At 45.2% G+C, this 18,350-nt stretch overlaps 3 protein-coding genes across 3 annotated transcripts; all 3 read left to right on the top strand.

Annotated features, from left to right (window-relative positions):
* Positions 1-6,760: 6,760 nt before the first annotated feature.
* Positions 6,761-10,325, top strand: LOC133918389 (pentatricopeptide repeat-containing protein At5g50280, chloroplastic-like). The gene is made up of 2 exons (XM_062362252.1): positions 6,761-7,796; positions 8,892-10,325. Exons 1-2 carry the CDS (start codon positions 6,892-6,894, stop codon positions 10,210-10,212), a joined length of 2,226 nt encoding a protein of 741 aa, XP_062218236.1. The 5' UTR covers positions 6,761-6,891; the 3' UTR covers positions 10,213-10,325.
* A 133-nt stretch (positions 10,326-10,458) lies between these two features.
* LOC133918390 (light-harvesting complex-like protein OHP1, chloroplastic) lies at positions 10,459-11,321 on the top strand. Its single transcript, XM_062362253.1, has 2 exons — positions 10,459-10,848; positions 10,949-11,321. The coding sequence occupies exons 1-2, from the start codon at positions 10,721-10,723 to the stop codon at positions 11,016-11,018; spliced, it is 198 nt and encodes a 65-aa protein (XP_062218237.1). The 5' UTR covers positions 10,459-10,720; the 3' UTR covers positions 11,019-11,321.
* A 4,355-nt stretch (positions 11,322-15,676) lies between these two features.
* On the top strand, positions 15,677-18,191 carry LOC133918388 (receptor-like protein 2). The gene has a single exon (XM_062362251.1). The coding sequence runs from the start codon at positions 15,773-15,775 to the stop codon at positions 17,957-17,959; it is 2,187 nt and encodes a 728-aa protein (XP_062218235.1). The 5' UTR covers positions 15,677-15,772; the 3' UTR covers positions 17,960-18,191.
* Positions 18,192-18,350: the final 159 nt, after the last annotated feature.

Here is an 18,350-nt window from a genome sequence, read left to right as displayed (position 1 = left end):
AATAATGATATATAGACTTGTATCAAGGACAAACTAACACATTGTATATTTACATAAATACAATTAAAGAAAAGATATTCAGACTCAAAAACATTAAGCAGCTATTAAGTGAACGTAGCTCAAACGACCTAATAACTATCACTCAAGGCTACCCATCACCTTGCAAACAATAACTATTCTATAACCATAACCCAAACTAACTAATCATGTTAGGATTCAAATCTCTTATGACCATAAGGACGGCTAATATATCAGATTTTACACTCTGCATAAGTTATCCAACTCTACCCATGAGTCATGATTTCATCACCTGCAAGTAAGTGATTAAAGTCTCCACTCTGTTAGTGCTGATCAGACATATATCACACTACCTAAGGTGTGTGACCAAGATATCACTATAATGTTATTACAAAGTTTCTCCTAATATATGTATACCCGCCGAACTTTCACCGTCAGGGTTTACAGAATCCTCTTCTAACCCAAAAGCCTCCTCTTGCGTCAGATGGTTATCAGGATCTTCAATTACTTCCCCACATATCTACCACCATTAGGCAAATGGTTCTGGCTCACAAGCCGTCCCCACACATCCACTCCTACCGGTTGGCACACACAAACTAGAATCCACTAATTAATAAGCTAAGCACACTATAAAAGCTCGTGGTTGTTACGATATTTCTTGGGTTGTCGCTCTACGAACTTGTCGGAGGGTGAACTCCTAAAGCAGGGATCCGGAGGGACCCCCTTTGAGATTCGGCCGGGGGGATGATTCTGAATCTGCTTGCGGGAGAAATAAATGGGCGTAAATGCGATGGCAGGTGGAATGATCGGATGCAGGATGCAGTAAATGCACTGGGAGGGATTTTTAGACAGGTTCGGACCGCACTGAGCGTAACATCCTACTCCTGTGTGTATGCTATAAATGCACTGAGAGTGTTTCTCAGGGATGTTGCTGGTTACAAGAATGTTTGTCTATCCTAGAGCTTCGGATTCCTTGTTCTTCAGTGTTCTCAGCTTCTATACTTGTACTGAGTGTTCTTCTCTTCCGTCTCCGAGTCTCTTCTTGTCCGTGCCTACCGGCTCTCTTAAATACTCGCCGGCGGTAGCGTGCCCCGAAAGGGAGGGCACGAGTTTCAAGGCGCCATAAATGGAAAGGCAGTCATCATGTGCTGCTGCGTGAAGTGACGGGGGGTTGAAAACACGCCCCCACCCGGTCTCGGTCGTCATGATGGCGTTGGCAACGGGTGCCGCTAAGAGGGCCCACCGGGCAGCCACAGAGCAGCCCGGCATGCCCGCCCGGTCTTGTTCGTCTAAAACAGCAGGGCGGTAGGCGAGGCGCCTTGGGCCTTGCGATGCTATCCTGAGGCGCGCCGGATGACGCGGGATGGGACCCGTGCATTAAATATCCCCACGCCCTCCTGCCAGGATGTGGCAGGGACTGACACCGAGCGTGGCAGGAGCAGTTGGAAGTGACAGGCCACGCACCCTCTTAAATGCTGCATCGGACCTTTCACTGGCTGACACCTCACCGCTGGACCCCTGTGGGGGACACCGGCGAAGGACTTCTTGGGCTGTCGGGGAACCGAGTGCTCGGGGGTCACTGTTCACTTCCCCGAGCACTCTCTCCCGGGAACGCCCTTTCTTGGTCCTCGGGGAATTGAGTGCTCGAGGGCCACTATTCACGGTCCTGAGCACTCTCTTCCGGAATTGATTGCTCAGATCCTCGGGGAACCGAGTGCTCAGGGGTCGCTATTCGCAGCCCCGAGCACTCTCTCCCGAAACTACCTTCCTTGGGTCCTCGGGGTACTCGTGTGCTCAGGGGTCACTGTTCGCAGCCCCGAGCACACCCTTCCCGGTACTCGGCTTTTCGGATCGTCAGGGGACTTAGGTGCTCGGGGGCCACTGTTCATGACCCCGAGCACTCTCTTCCTGGCACTTGGTCTTCACAGATCATCGGGGAACTCGGGTACTCGGGGACTACTGTTCATGACCCCGAGCATCATCTCCCGGGACTTAGTCTTCTCGCACCTCGCGGAGATGATCCCCGCGGGAGGGCGCCACGTGGCCGATTGCTGACCCGACCTCGGGATTCGGGGACCCCTGGTTCCTGATTCACCGACAGAACTGATCCTTACATATGTCACTTGAGAAAAGACTAAACTAACAACATAACCATAATTATCATCACCAACACCTATCTGCTCAAGGCCTAAGATTTCATGTAGCTATATCAAATTCATTATCATATTTGCATAAGTCTATTAATCAAGTTAATTACACTTCTCAATATCCTAACAACATGGCTAAGCAACTCTACCCATGAAAGACACCTAACTATAAACCATTTAGATTTTAAGAAATGATAAGAGAATATCTAGGTAAATCTTACCGTAGGTGACTACCCATTAAGTTAACACTACATGCAATTTTTTAAAATAAAACAGTTTAAAACATTGAGCAATATAATCAAGAAGTACACTTATCTTTTACTGCCCAATGCTGCTTAGTGTTGTCGAAACTTTGATCTTGAAATCCCTCAAACAGATTCGATACGTCATTGACTAATCGCGAATTCTATCGACAAACAAAAGCAACATCGAATAAACTTCAAATTACAAACATAAAAGAAAGAGAATGATGGACTGAGATTTGATTGGGCTAGGTAAAGAGAACAAAATTGACTGGAGTTCTTACGAGGCAAGATAAAGCGATAGGATCTAGGATTTCACATGAATTGATACAAAAGATTGACTAAAACATTAACATACGTGACATACAAATTAATATATTATTTTAATATCATAAACTCATGTTTGTGGTACGACGATATGTAGTTCATGACCTATATGTCATTATGACAACCATAAATTTACTAATGAAAATAACATCTTCATGTTGTAGGGATCTAGATGTTTAAATAAGGGAAAACTACTATAGAGATATGAGAATTGCTACCGAAAACTAGCATGGTTAAATAGATATTGTTTCTAAAAAAATTTGAACGCAAGAATCACTCAGATCAGAGCTAAAACAAAAAAAATATGAGACTTTGAAGTTTCAAAGCTATTCTACAAAATTATCTGATTATTGGAATTTTAGGAATTATTTTTGTACTAAAAAACCTTGAATTATTGATTGGACATGATGACTGGACTTTGTCAACCGACGTGGCAGCTAACAAGGATGACACATCAGCAACTTCGCTAATGTGGCAAGCTAAGGCGGTATAACAGTGATGACTGTGATTATTTGGGATACATGGCGGTTTGCGATTGGCCAAGGAAGGGCTATTCATCAAATCTAAGCTGGCCTCTAGTTCTAGATCCGATGGCTCAGAGAGGGAGGAGCGACCAAAGGCTAACGACACGACGGTAGAGGGTGGTGGCAAGCAGAACACGACGGCGCACGGTCGGAGAACACGCCAAAACGACACTCCGATGCATGGCAAGCTACGACAAGCAGCAGATCATGAAGAGGAGGATGAGAGGAACTCGATTTGGGGCTTACCACAAGTGATGAAACTCGGGAAGGAGGTCGGCGACGATCGGGGCAACGGAGGCGCTCAGGAGCTCGTCAGAGAGGCAGCTCTGGCGACTGAGGAACCAAATCGATAGCGTGACGAGCTCCGATGGGCGACGGCGAAGCTTAAGGGCGACTCGAACGGGGCAATGCACGACGGATTTCGGTCAGCGACGAGCACAACTGAGGCGGCTATGGTGATGTTGGTGGTAGGGAGCTAGGGTTTCTATGGTGGTGCGCTAGGGCTTGGAACTCTAAGTTCTTGGGGTATGGAAAACAAGGCGCGGTCGACCGCTATATATAGGTGAGGTAGAGGGACTCGTGCATGAACAAGAGTTGAAGGCAGCGACGGATTCATCTCGGACATGGAGGCGACACGGCGTACTTCGGATCGGAGATGGAGACATCAAGGTTCGGGCACGGGCGAGTTGGGCCATTTGGCCAAGGCGGCCCAAGCGGAGGAGGGAGGTGGGTTGTGGGGGTGATATGCTAGATTCGGTCGGCCCAGGCGGGGGATAGAGAGGGTGAGGTAGTGTGAATGGGCTGGCGTCGGCTGGCTCATGCGGGAGGGGGAAGATGAGGCCGGTCTAGCTTGGCCAGGCCATACCGAAAGGAAGAGCAGGCTGGTTTGGCCATGAAGAGAGAGAGGGGAAAGAAATGGATTGGACTGGAATTAGATTAGGGTTTAGGCTTTTTATTTTATTTTGGAATTTCAGAAAAGGAAGATAGCAAATGAAAACTAATTAAAACATCAAATGAAGCCTAAAAATTCTATAAAATTTCGACAAGCTTTTGAAAACATTTAGAAGCCAACAAAATTATTTTGACTCATGAAAACATTTAGATATTTTGGAAATAAAATACAACTCAAATGAATTCTAATAAACTCCAAATGAACTCGAATAAAACAAATAAAAACCAGAGAAACTCAACAACTCAAAATAAAATCTAAATAACTATTTTCAGTATGAACGCATTCAAACAAATAATAATCCTAAATCAAATTTGAATTTAGAAAATATGCTTTTTCCTATTCTAATTATCCAACCTATAATCTAATTTTGGCAATTTTTAGAAATTTATGAAAATTGAAAATTAGTGTGTGACATCTGCATGCAGTAAACGACTGATATTTTGGGAGGGAGTGTGCGAGCTCTAATCCAAATGTGCCCATAGAAGGTATGGCTAATTCCAATAAATTTTCAGTCCTCTACTATCCGATCAGTTGATCGTGTTCACACAATACGCAACACACGACGGGATTGGCAGCAGCGGTTTCCTAGATAGGATTTGTCAGCTGCTAGGCTTAGAGGGAGGCCGGCGGGCGATAGGCCGACCTGATGGTAGAGGCGGGAGTGGGACAGATTAGTGCTCGTGAGGTGCAGAGCATCATAGTAATCTTTAAGAAAGAAAGAAAAAAGTCAAAAATTAATGTTCAGCACCATGCAAGACCACACTGATCCTCAAATCTAGACAGCAAAGTTCGTGGGCTACTCGAGTAGTTATCGGAACAGCTGCAAAGATAGGCCTCTCCTCATCGCTCGCTTCTGGTTCTTGATCTTGACGATACCAATCTCGAATCCATTGCTGCGATCCACTCTGTCCCACTAGCGACAAGGCTTCACGCCGTAACGATTTGCGGGAGGATCCACTCCGTATTTCATCCAAGAGTGACTAGGTACATCTTGTGGAATTATAAAGCCGGATTCTTCCATAGTCTCATCATCTCCCAGGTTTTCCACCAGAAATTCTTGGTCTTTCGGCCGCTTGGCAAGATGAGCCATGGGATCGCCCCACCGGACTCCATTTCTCAGCATGGCATCGAGCTCTTGTGATCTCATCTCGGCTCGTCGCTTCTGCGCCAGCCCTTTGTTCCATTCGATGTGGTCTTCATTTTGTTTCTTGGGTTCCTTTGCATTGCGCATCTCTTCTTCGCTTATCTGCCTTCGTTCTTTATCTCGGAACGCCGGCTTTGCGTTTTTGCCAACCGGCGACGAATCCTGCGCTGCGAAGTTGTGTTCTTCGTCCTGATCTTTCTGATCCCCTCTTGAAATTCCACCGCTGTCAGCAATCCGGCTCTCTTCGTCTCCTTTGAATGCCTTGCTGATGGCAAAAAAAAAAGAAAAGAAAAGAAAAATAAATAAAATAAAAATTCTCTAGGCTCTATTTGAATCTCAGAATTGACATGAATGAATTGAATTGGATCTTAAATCCAAATCTACATGGAAATAGAAATGAGACTACAATTCAAATATTTTGTTTGGTTAGTAAGAAAATTGTTGAAATGGAAATGAGGAGGGTCTTCGCGTCTGTCGTCTTCTACGATGGCGACCGCCTCCCCTAAATCCGTCGTCGCTGCCCACCCTGATGACCTCCACAACTTCCTCCACCGTGGCCTCAACACCTGTGCCATCGTCCTTCGCTCCCGTGCCTTCCTCCTCGATCGCGGCCTCCTCCTCGGCCACCCCATCCCCGCTAGCCTCCTCCTCACTGCCTCTGCCTGCTCCACCGCCTCCCTACTCGCCCACATCCTCCGCCTCCTCCGTCACCTGCCCCCTCCCCTCCCTCTCTTCTCCCTTGATGTCATGCTCCGGGCTCTCACCCCTCGCATCCCCTTCTCCGCCCTCCTCTCCTTCGCCATCCTCCTCCGCTCCCACCATCCACTCTTTCCCGATCGCTTCTCCTCCTCTATTCTCCGCTGCTGCCACCTCCGCGTTTGCCCTCCACACGCAGGTTCCTATAGTGCAGGGTTTGCGTCGGGGTGGAGGTGGGGCCGCGACCACTTCTTGTTCTCGCCACTAGACTTGCGCAACGGAGGCAACGACCACAAGGCCGAAAAGAAGAACGGCGACATGATCTTGTAGCCGGCGAGGCAATCGCTGGAGGATGGGTGCGGTTGCCGGCGAGGGAGGTGAGGGAGTTGTCGGTGAAGCTCGACTCGAAGGACAGGTGGGGTTGCTCGCTTTGATTCAGATCCAAATTGTATCATAGTTGATGTCCAATACCGTGAAAATCGACTTCCAATTCTATTTTTGATTCCAGAAAACATCCATACAGCTGAAATGACAAAACCTAATTCTAATTCTACAATTCCGAGCTCAATTCCGCGACGTTTGTCCTTGGCAGTATGGTGGCGGTGGGCTCGGCCTTTCTCGTAGTGTCGTGTCGGACTCGGGGTCGGCCACTGGGCTCTGGTGCAACGACGGTGAGTGGACTGAGTCCGAACACTGCGCGCGCTTGTGGATAGAGAGCGCGGCGAGGCAAACGAATCGTGCTGTTGGACCTCTAGCATCCTCTTGTTTCTTCCATGGAACCGGGCTGCTGCTCCTCTGCCTCCCAAACTCCGGCTAGTTAGTACCTGGGATTCCAGCAGAGATGGCGCTGCAAGCCCAGCAACTACCCTCCTTCTCCTTCGCTTCCCCGACACTCTGGACCCTTCGCCTTTCCTGCCCCCTCAAATCCTTCTCCAAATGCTTCCTCCGTTCCCATTCCCACTTCCAAACCCCGCGGCGGCGAAACCACCCACTCGCCTACCCTCCGCTACGTTTCTCGGACCAACACGGAACGGAAGATGACGACGACTGGGAGCAGGCGGAGGGAAGTTGGGGCCCACCCGCCCGAGCTCACCTCTACGGCGCCCGGGAGGATAGGGATGATGACGGCGGCGGGTGGGGCCCACGCCACGGCGAAGCCGCGGAGGAAAAGGAGCTCCAAGAATCCAAGGGCGAGGACGAGGATGGCGGGGAGGTAGGCGAGTGGGACCCGCCTTTCAGCCCCTTCCGAGGGCAGCGTGAGGATCGGTATGACCAAGAGGAGGATGACGACGACGAGAATGGAGGAGGATGCGAGTGGCTGGACCCATGCTTCTTCTTGCGAAGCCAGGAAGGGGTAAGCGACGTTTGCAGCACCACCACGGCTGCCATGGAAGAAATCCTCGCCTTCGCCAGGAACCCCGCGGTGGACGGCCCGGGATTTGCCGAGTTCTTGGCTGGTTACACCGGGGGAGCCTTTAGCGAGGGAGAGTGCGTGGAACTGATGAGGAGAATGGGGGAGGAGGGGCTGGCATTGGGCTGCGTACACCTGTTCCGGTGGATGCGGGAGCAGGGGACGCTGCTAGTGCCAGTGTCGCCACAAGCGTGGTTGGTGGCTATTGTTGCGCTCGGGCGAATGGGGATGGCTGATGAGATCTTGGAGATTGTCGCAGGTTTGCCACCGGAGAGGCAGTTCCGCGAAGCGGTCCTTTACAATTCAGCCATATCTGCTGTTGCCTACCGCGGGAGGTGAGCATTGTCTTGATTGGTATCAGGGACTGATAGTGCAAAATTTAGTGAACTACTCTCATCATGCATACCATTATTTTGAGGAAAATTGATAGTTAAAGTTTATCAACACATGTTCTGTGGATTTGGTAATCACAAAAGACGAAGATTTGTGAGCTATAAATGCATTTAGCTGTAGAAATTTTCTGTCCTTTTTAATTTGTGTTTGTTATCAAAATGAGCGAATGGCATTTTAACTGGAGCATTGCTGTCAAATTTTTAAAAAGTTTTGGAAGTTAAGGATGAAGTGATGTATCGAGTTGATAGAGAGGAAGAGAAGCTTGCTTGGGGGAAAAATTAGGGAGAAATATATTTTTTTAAAAAAAATTAGGCAGGAGCGCTGCTATGTCATTTAAGAAGGAAGCATGCGAGTTTTACAATAAGGATATTACATAACAGGGAATAAATCTCAGTTGTACTCATTATTGAAACCTAACCAATCTCCGGCCTACCACGTTTATTTACTATCGTGTGTCAGAGAAGAATGTCGATGATGGAATGTCCTAATGTCTTTTTTGGCCCTTCTGTCTCCATGATGCAAAACTGTTTTTCTCTTGCTTATTAAGTCCATCTGAGTAGGAGTAATATTTAGGTATTTTTGGTGTATTCTGCAATCAAGTTGCTTTTTTATAGGAATAATCGAGAATTCTAGATCGTTTCTAAAGCATTATGTGTTAGTAATTTCTGGTGCATTTCCGTACATTGGATGGGAAATTGAATGGCTAGGAAAAACGCGATGGTAAAGTTTAGATTGGTGTTTTTTTTACTAATCAACAGGGTATGCAAGTAAATTTGATTTATTTCACTCGTTCTGTTCATGTAGAACTGAATAATATGGAGAAATATATTACTGGAGGTAGCAATCTGCATGCACAAACATTGTCTAGTGACTAGTTTGTAAAGACTCAAGCGCTCCTAGTGTTTCCACTTCAGATCAAGTAGGTGAATACATTTGTAACTAAAGATGAATAGCAGTTATAGATAATGTGCCACATTTCTTCTTTGTATTTGTAAGTTAATATTCAATATGATGAGCATCTTTCTACTTTTCTTCAGATATGATATTGCCTGGGAAATATTTGAGCTTATGGAAAAGAACAATGTGCAACCTGACCACAGGACGTCCTCAGTCATGCTTAATGTTATGAAGAAGAGTAAGGCATCTGCCAAGGATGCATGGGAGTTTTTCCAACGGATGAACAGAAAAGGTGTCAACTGGAGCCTGGATGCTGCTGCTGCTCTGATAAATATCTTTTGTTGCGGGGGACTGAAAAAGGAAGCTTTGATCATCCAGTCAGAAATGGAGAAGAGAGGAATTGCATCGAACATAAGCATATATAACACGTTAATGAAGGCATACTGCAAATCCAACCAAATTGAGGAAACCGAGTGGCTCTTTGTTGAGATGAAAGAAAAAGGTTTGCAAGCAACAACATCAACTTATAATATCCTTATGGATGCTTATGGTAGAAGATTGCAGCCAGAAGTTGTTGAGTTGTTACTTCTGGAGATGCAAGATTTAAGACTAAGACCAAGTGCTAGATCATACAATTGTCTCATAAACGCCTATGGGCGGCAGAAGAAAATGAGCGAAAAGGCTGAAGATGCTTTCCTGAGGATGAAGACAGACGGCATTAAGCCATTATCTTCTTCATACACTGCATTACTTTGTGCATATGCAGTTAATGGATTGAATGAAAAAGCTCATAACATATATATGGATATGAAAAGAGAAGGACATAAACCTACCTTAGAAACCTATACAGCTTTGCTTGACACTCTTAGGAGAGCTGGCGACACAGAGAAGCTAATGGAGACATGGAAATCAATGATCGATGAAAAGGTTGGGGGAACTATGATCACATTTCACATGGTACTCGATTGTTTAGCGAAACATGGGCTGTATCTTCAGGCAAGGGATGTTATATATGAATTTGGAAAGATGGGTTTAAAGCCTACTGTCATGACATACAACATTTTGATGAATGCTTATGGAAGGGGAGGACAGCATTACAAAATGCCTCAGCTCTTGAAAGAGATGATTGTTCTGGAACTAAAACCAGACTCCATAACATATGGTACAATGATATATGCATATGCCCGTGTTCGTGACTTTTCGAGGGCATTCTATTACCACAAGCAGATGGTTCGAAGTGGGCAAGTACCTGACTCTAGGTCGTATAGAAAGTTGTTGAATACTTTGGATGTGAAGGCTGCAAGAAAGAACATAAAGGATAAGAGTGCCATACAAGGGATCATAAAAAGCAAGTCTGGCTTAAAAACTAGGAAGGAAAAGAAAGATGAGTTTTGGAAGAACAGAAAAAAAGGGTCTATGCTGAATCCAGCTTATGGGCGCCAGAGAAAAAGATTTTTGTGATTTTTATCTTCAGTGCACATTCAATTGTATTCAAGATTTACTTCCCTATTCCACTCCCCTGCATTTTCATTCTTCGAAATGTTCAAGTTGGAGATTACTGGGTTATACGCCTACATTTTTTTTAATCTGTTTTCAGTGACCTGAATCAACTAAAAAGTTTTGCATTTTAACATGGTTGGCCTCGGACACTATTCAGGTAAGAACTTCATCCGTTTGTTATTTCTATCATAAAAGCAACACTTTTAAACAGGACAATTGATTATTTCCTATTGCAACGATTGTGAAATGGCACACTTCAAAAGTGAATACCGTTGTAATCTTATTAAATAATGGATATCATCAAGTGAATAGGTGAGTCTTGTAGTCAGAGTGAGAGCTGCAAAGCTGCCTTCAGGGGTGAGTAAGGCGAACAAATTATGCTTCTTTCTGCATATCATCAACCGATGTCTCACAAGAGAAGAATTCGCCCAAGATAGTCTTAGTTGGGTAGGTTACTCAATTTCGGTTTATGTTCAGGGAGGTGCCCAGAGTGCAGCCAAAGCTGAGTGAGCCCTTCCAGGGGTTCACCAAGAATGCCGAGGTATGGAACTCCAGGCCCTGCATGATTGGCCTCATTGGCACCTTCATTGTGGAGCTACTAATGGGCACTTTCACTGCATAAATCTTCCTAAAGATATAATGATTCAAGTGTTCTATTTTTTTGTTATGTGCTTGAGTTTCTAAAGGTTTTGTTTCAGATGCTGAACAAAGGCATTCTTCAGATGATTGGAGTGACGGTGGGTAAGGGTCTCGACCTATCTCTTTAATAGTCATGTTTTGTACTACCATATATTTGCTCCTGTCCCGTTTTAGAAGATCCGGTCATACATGTAAAACTTTGATCATTAATAATTTTTAAAATATTTAGTTTTAAAATATAAAAATTATATGTGTGAGTTTGTCTTTAAAAATATTTTCATAATATCATAAACTTATTAGATTATATCATAATATCGCATTCTTACACTGCTATGCCACTGCTACGACAAGCGTGGATTTGGTGAGTTGACCGGTAAAGAGGGATTTTGCCATTTAGGGAAGGATCATGTTGGATTATGATCCGAATTCTTGTTGGGCTATATAAGAGACGCCTTCGGCTAATATTTCGGAACAGTCCGTATTAGACTCGAGTCGTATATGTCTACCCCTATAAATATGTCTTGTAAGCTGCAAATAGAGCTGAGAGACTCATTGTAATTCCCTGTATTATACACATTTCTGATATAGTGAAGATCGCTGATTGACGCCTGTGATTTCTTCTCGCAAGTGTTTTTCATATAAAAATCGTGTCTCATGTTGGATCCTGTTGTGCTTTATTCCTAACAAGTGGTACCAGAGCCGGATCAGATCTACACGAGAAACAATAAAAAAATAGATTATTCTTTTTTTCTCCCGCCTTGGATTCTTCTCGGTGAATCGACTGAAGCCCTTCTCGTCGAATCCACCGAAGCCATCGCGGCGCACGCATCTGCCGGTCGCGGTGAAAAGCTGTACTAGAAGGCATCGATATCGCCCATCACGCAAATCAAAGATGTCCAAATGGGTTGTGCAACATGGGCAGGCTCGAGACACGACACTGTTGGTACAGCCCAAGCACGGCCCGGCCCGAGCGTAGATGGGCCGGACTGGCACGGCAGGCCGGCAAGACCCGGCCCGGATCTTTCGGGCCAGCACGGGCACGGCCCAGCCCGAGCCGGTACGGGCACGGCACGGCACGGCCCGGGCACGCGGCGGCCCAGGAGGCCTGGTCGGGCCGGCACGGCACGGCACGACCCGGGCACGCGACGGCCCAGCACGGCACGGCCCGGCCGGCACGCGCGGGCACGACGGGCATGCGGGGGCACGACGGGCACGTGGGTTAGCGGGTTAAACGGTCCGGGAATGGCTCGTTTAACCCGTTAACCTGATATTTTTGAATTTTATAGTCGTTTTGTTACTGTTTGAGCTCCAAAAAATTCAAATTTTTTTACAAAAATCACAATTTTCACCTATAAATAGAGGAGCACCCTGCCCTTCCATTCCACACCAGCAACACCATTTTCTCTCTTATTTTCTTCTCTCATTCTTGTCTCAAAGTTTTTAAGAATTAGTGATAATTTGGCAAAATTAGTTTGAATTGTTGCAAAAAAATCCGAGCAATTCGAAAACCGTTATCCTGCTGACCTACTGTCTTGAAGTTAAATCTTGGTGATTTTTTCATCATTGTTCAGTCTTATTTTATTATTAATTTTATTACTTGATTATTTCTAACTCTGAATATTTGTAATTTTTGTAGTGTCATTCGACATTGATCATAGATGCCGGTGATCATGATACATCCATAGATCATGATTTTTTTTCTCCAAGAACTCACAGGGGACTACGGCCCCTTTGATATCAGTGCTGCAGGTGATGATGGACCCGACGGTGAACCTCCGGTTGGTTCACATGCAGGTGATGCAGTAGCACCTCCATCGTCAAACTCTACAAGTGCGCATACATTAGCAAGCACCAGGTCTAAAAACTCAAGAGCCGGTACTTCCGAAGTTTGGCAAAAATTTAAAAAGTTCTACAAAGAGAAAGATGGTGTAAGTGTCAGGTGTGCTAGGTGTTATATTTGCAAACATGAATTATCTGCAAAGCCCTCGGGTGAAATGGGGCACTTGAAGAGGCACGGCATAATTTGCAAGCGAAAGAGTGGAGCAACCATAAAGCAGACGGTGTTGCAGTATAACCCCGATGGCTCTGTTCGTCATTAGGAGTACGATTCTGCCAATACTTGAAATGAGCTATGTCGCTTCCTTGCAAGAGCGGATCTCTTGGGCAACATATTTGATTTAATTCAATTACAAAAATATATGTATAATTAGTTTTTAATATATATTTTGTATTCGATAAATTGAAAAATATTGTACATTCATTTGACGAAAAATAGTAGCTGTGCATACCGTTGTCCAAACGGTTCATTATATCCTTAATTTTAGTTGGATGTTATTTTATTGATATTTCTTTATTTAGTTGGTGTAAAAGTGTGTGATTTTTTTTTATAAAGTGACTTAGTGGGGATACAAAATCTAATTTGTCGAACAATAATAGTTATGAAACACCTCTTTTTACTCAATTTGAGCTTCGACAGATTATCTGGCGAGCTCCCACGACCAATCTGTAACCTCACAAACCTTGTGGTGCTGACCATCTAACTAGTGTTACAGGGACTTGCGAATCCAATTTTTTTTTTTGTGTGTCGACCGCGTATCCAACACCTTCAACCGTGTTGGGGAAGGAGAGAAGGTGGCGGCAGGGGAGGAGAGGAGGCGACGGCAGGGGGGAGCGAAGGAGGTGGTGGTAGGGAAGGAGGAGGCGTCGACGGGGGAGGAGAGAGGTTGCAGCGGCGGTGAGCAAGAGGAGGCAGAGGTAGTGGGGAAGTGAGGAGTGAGGAGATGAGGAGGATTGGGAGGGGAGTTGAGTTGAGTAAGAAGCTCTAGTGTGTTTCTATGTAGTTTTCTACTAAGCTGTAGTGGGTTGATTTGTTTTTTCTTTTTCTTTTATATATTTTTGCAAATTTTGTGTAGTTTGTTTACACATTATTTATACCTATAACCCGATGTTTCATTGTTTTGATATGTGTTAATCATAAATTATTATATTATTTTAGAAACACTGATATTATTTACTAATAAAAATATAAATAATGTATTTTTAATTTAATATTAATATAAATTAGACGAATCTTCGAATCCTATTTTCTAGAGTTTGCTGAATCGGACACCGCACCCGAGTCAGACTCCGACACTCGCATCTGTGCCCCAGTAACACGATATCTAACAGGTGCAATACTGATCCCTCTAGAAAATCTTCAGTTCCGTTCTTATTTCAACATCTCTAATAACGACCTCGAAGGGCCTCTCCTAATCACCGGCTAGCTTAGCACGTTTCTCTTTACGCTTTATAGGTGCAAACGTGGAAACAACAAATATTGTCCATCCGATCTCTATCCGAGGATTGTGGTGGATCCCACTATCTCACTAGTGGAGGGGTTATTTTCACGATATTTTTTGTTTGTACGATTTTTTTTAAATAAATCTCTCCACTGATACAATGATAAGATCAACTGTAGCCTTAGAATAGAGGTCGGATGGACATTGATATTGTTTACTTGTTTGCATGGAAGATTTTCCCTGCACAATATAGCTGGTGCGCGACCAAGTTGGCGAAGACAACCTAGTGGTGCATCGCAGCAGACCGAGGTGCAGCCAGGTCGAGGCGTCCGCTTCAGCCCAGGCAGTGCTGATGGGCTGGCAGGAGCGGAGCGACCCGGGCGTGGGCGACCTGGCGTGGCTCAGGCGCAGTCGCACTGGCGCGCGAGGATGGCCCAAGCGGCACATGGCCCAGGTGGGTCGGTTTGGCTAGGCGCGTTGGCTGGCAAGGCTCAGGTAGGGTGCAACCGGCCCTGGAGGATGACGGGAGTTTAGATCCGAGTCGGGCTCAGTCAGCTACGAGTCCGGACATAAAATAAGAAGAACAGAGAGAGTTTAGTTCGGTTTTAAAAAAAGGAAAAAAAAATAGAGAATTCATCAAAGGTTTGTGATTTCGTGGAAATTATTGTAGGGATGTTGTAGAGATATATCTTGCAAATTCATCTATGCAATGGAGATCAAAATATATAAGTTGATATGTTGATAATTTCGTTCCTCACCCTGTTCTTCGTTTTGTCTTTCGGTTTTGATTTTTGATGGATCTTTTGGTTAACATGATTTGTCTTGATTTGATCAATCTAAAATCATCCTAGAGCACCTCCTTTTACTCAATTTGAGTTTCAACAGGTTTTTTTTGGCTCGTTCTACTGCAATTTACAATATGGGTTAATGATGATTTTGTTATCCAGGTCTAGCAATATGTCCGCTCGACAAGCTTCCGCTAATTATGAAAACATATTTAGCTCATATTCAGGTTTACAAAAAGGCAAATGTCATTGGAAGAGATCCATGGGTGAATACTGAAGAATGATCCCTTCGTTGGAAATGTAAAAGAATGTATTGTAACTATGCGAGACGTTTTGAACTGAAGCAGTCTAAATGTGTCAGTACTTCAGACATCAACTGAACGAATCTTACAGCAGAGCATCCCATCAAATTTTTGAGCAACCAGACGCTCGCTGGGTTCGCGTTGTCGATTTTTTATCCCCCAACTCCCCCAAGGTTTCCGCAACGTAGGATGTACCTCGGGCGCTGCTGCTGCGCACCAGCGCATGTCGCCTGGGCTCAACCAAAACGTGAAGATCTGACCGTGTGAACTAGCTAGAAAACTGCAACCTGGTGGCAAACGTGCAGAAAACCAGTGAGGATGTGTGCCGACACCGACAGCATCATTATTGTAGTGACTACGGCTGCAAGAGACAAAGAGGGCAGATCAAGCAGGGGCAGCTTACTGTCATCGTTCCTCTTCCTCCTCCTCTTGCACTTTCCCCGTTAGGCCATTGCCCATCCGGTCATCATCAGGTTCAAGTATCTGCTTTAACTCCAGTTTCTTTCATCGCCAAGCCATGCAGCAGCAACTACATTCCTCATGCAAAAAGTTTAGCAATGGATCTCCCATTCCTTTCTTTGGCCTCTCCCTTGCGCTTTTGCTCTTCGCCTTTCTCCAACCCACAAGCTCCTGCACGGAGCAGGAGAAGAGCTCCCTCCTCCACTTCCTTGCTGGGCTTTCGCAGGATGGCGGCCTCGCCTTGTCATGGCAGCATGGCACAGATTGCTGCACATGGGAAGGGGTTGCCTGCGGCGCAGATGGGACAGTCACCGACGTCTCCCTCACTTCAAGGGGCCTTGAGGGGCACATCTCAGCATCCCTGGGCGAGCTCACCGGCCTGCTGCGCCTCAACCTGTCCCACAACAAGCTGTCTGGTGGCCTGCCGCTGGAACTGATGTCGTCCAACAGCATCATCGTTCTTGATGTCAGCTTCAACCGCCTCAAGGGAGACCTGCGTGAGCTGCCATCTTCAACCCCAGGCCGGCCTCTGCAGGTATTCAACATCTCGAGCAACTTGTTTACAGGACAGTTTCCATCTAAGACATGGGAGGTGATGAACAGTCTGGTTGCGCTCAATGCCAGCAACAACAGCTTTACTGGGCAGATTCCAACTCATTTCTGTAGCATATCTCCATCCTTTGCTGTGCTTGAACTCTCTTACAACAAATTCAGTGGCAGTATCCCTCCTAGGCTTGGTAATTGCTCCATGCTGAGAGTTCTCAAGGCTGGCCGTAACAACCTCAGTGGTACACTCCCAGATGAACTTTTCAATGCTACCTCGTTGGAGTACCTGTCTTTTCCCAACAATGGTTTGCAAGGAATACTTGATGGTGCACGCATAATCAATCTCAGGAATCTGGAAACCCTTGATCTTGGAGGGAACAACTTCACTGGCAGGATTCCGAATGATATAGGTCAGCTCAGGAGATTGAAGAAGCTCCGTTTGGGCCGCAACAAGTTGTCAGAGGAGCTGCCATCATCGCTAGGTAGCTGCACAAATCTCAGAACCATCGACCTCGGTAGTAACAATTTCAGTGGAGAGCTTGCCAAGGTCAATTTCTCCAACCTACACAATCTAAAAACTTTAGACCTTCTGTACAACAACTTCACCGGCACAATTCCAGAAAGCATATACTCTTGCAGAAATTTGACTGCATTAAGGCTATCTGGCAATAACTTACAAGGGCAACTGTCACCACGAATAGGTAATCTGAAGTCCCTCACCTTCCTATCACTTGCTCAGAACAATTTTACAAACATCACAAATACACTTCAGATCCTTAAGAGCTGCAGGAATCTTACCACTCTTCTTATTGGGGTCAACTTCATGAATGAGACCATGCCAAATGATGACAGCATTGATGGTTTTGATAATCTTCAGGTTCTTTCCTTAAGTGAATGCTCATTGTTGGGGAAAATACCTCATTGGTTATCGCAGCTCACAAATTTGGAGATGTTATCTTTAGATTCCAATCAACTAAGTGGACCAATACCTGACTGGATCAGCAGTCTAAACTTCCTGTTCTATCTAGACATATCAAATAACAATCTGACAGGGGAAATTCCTGCAGCATTAACAGAGATGTCAATGCTAAAATCAGAGAAGACCGCAGCACATTTGGATCCGAGAATCTTTGAGCTACCAGTTTATGTATATACATCACTTGAATACCGCAAAGCCAGTGCTTTTCCAAAAGTGCTCAATCTAGGAAATAATGAGTTCACTGGTGTGATCCCTCCAGAGATTGGTCTCTTGAAAGGGCTCCGTGCACTAAATTTGAGCTTCAACAAATTACATGGAGATATCCCACAATCGATCTGCAACCTCACAAACTTGCTGGTGCTCGACTTATCAAACAACCATCTAGCCGGTGCAATCCCAGCCGCGTTGATCAATCTACACTCCCTTTCTAAATTCAATGTTTCTTTCAATGACCTAGAAGGACCTGTGCCAACCACAGGTCAGTTTAGTACATTTACAAATTCTAGCTTTGACGGCAACCCAAAGCTGTGTGGTCCTATGCTTAATCACCATTGCAATTCAGCAGAGGCGGGTCCAGTCTCCACTCTCTCCAAAGAACAAACTTACGAAAAGGTCGTCTTTAAGGTCGTCTTTGCTAGTGCCTTTGGTGCATTCTTTGCTGTAGGGGTGCTATATGATCAGATAGTCTTATCAAGGTACTTTTTAGCTAGTGCCATATGACCAGATAATTGTGTCAAGGTATTTCAGCTAGTCTCTCTTCAGTTTTCATAGGATCTATGACAGACTTTGGCCAGGCCTGGCTACTATTCAGGTTCAGCGACATATCCAATGACGAAGCTCTCTTTGTTTGTGAGTGATCCATTTGGTGGAGATGTAACTATGTAATACTGTTTAATCGAAGCAGACCAAATAATTCGAAAACTCAATCTCGTCAGAGTTCTATATAACTTTGATTTCATCATTCTGAGGGGTATACTAGGATTTACTGTGATCTGCTATTCAGGTTAGCAACATATCCAGTGAACAGAATAACTCCTATTTAAACTTCAAAATTTAAAAGATTTAACTGAGGGTAATTAAAGGCATTAATAGGCAAAGAGCGTTTGACCCC

This window comes from Phragmites australis, chromosome 5 (assembly GCF_958298935.1).
Source record: "Phragmites australis chromosome 5, lpPhrAust1.1, whole genome shotgun sequence".
Lineage (NCBI taxonomy): Eukaryota > Viridiplantae > Streptophyta > Magnoliopsida > Poales > Poaceae > Phragmites > Phragmites australis.
The sequence above is the reverse complement of the archived record's forward strand: the minus strand, read 5'-3'. Positions and strand labels throughout refer to the sequence as shown.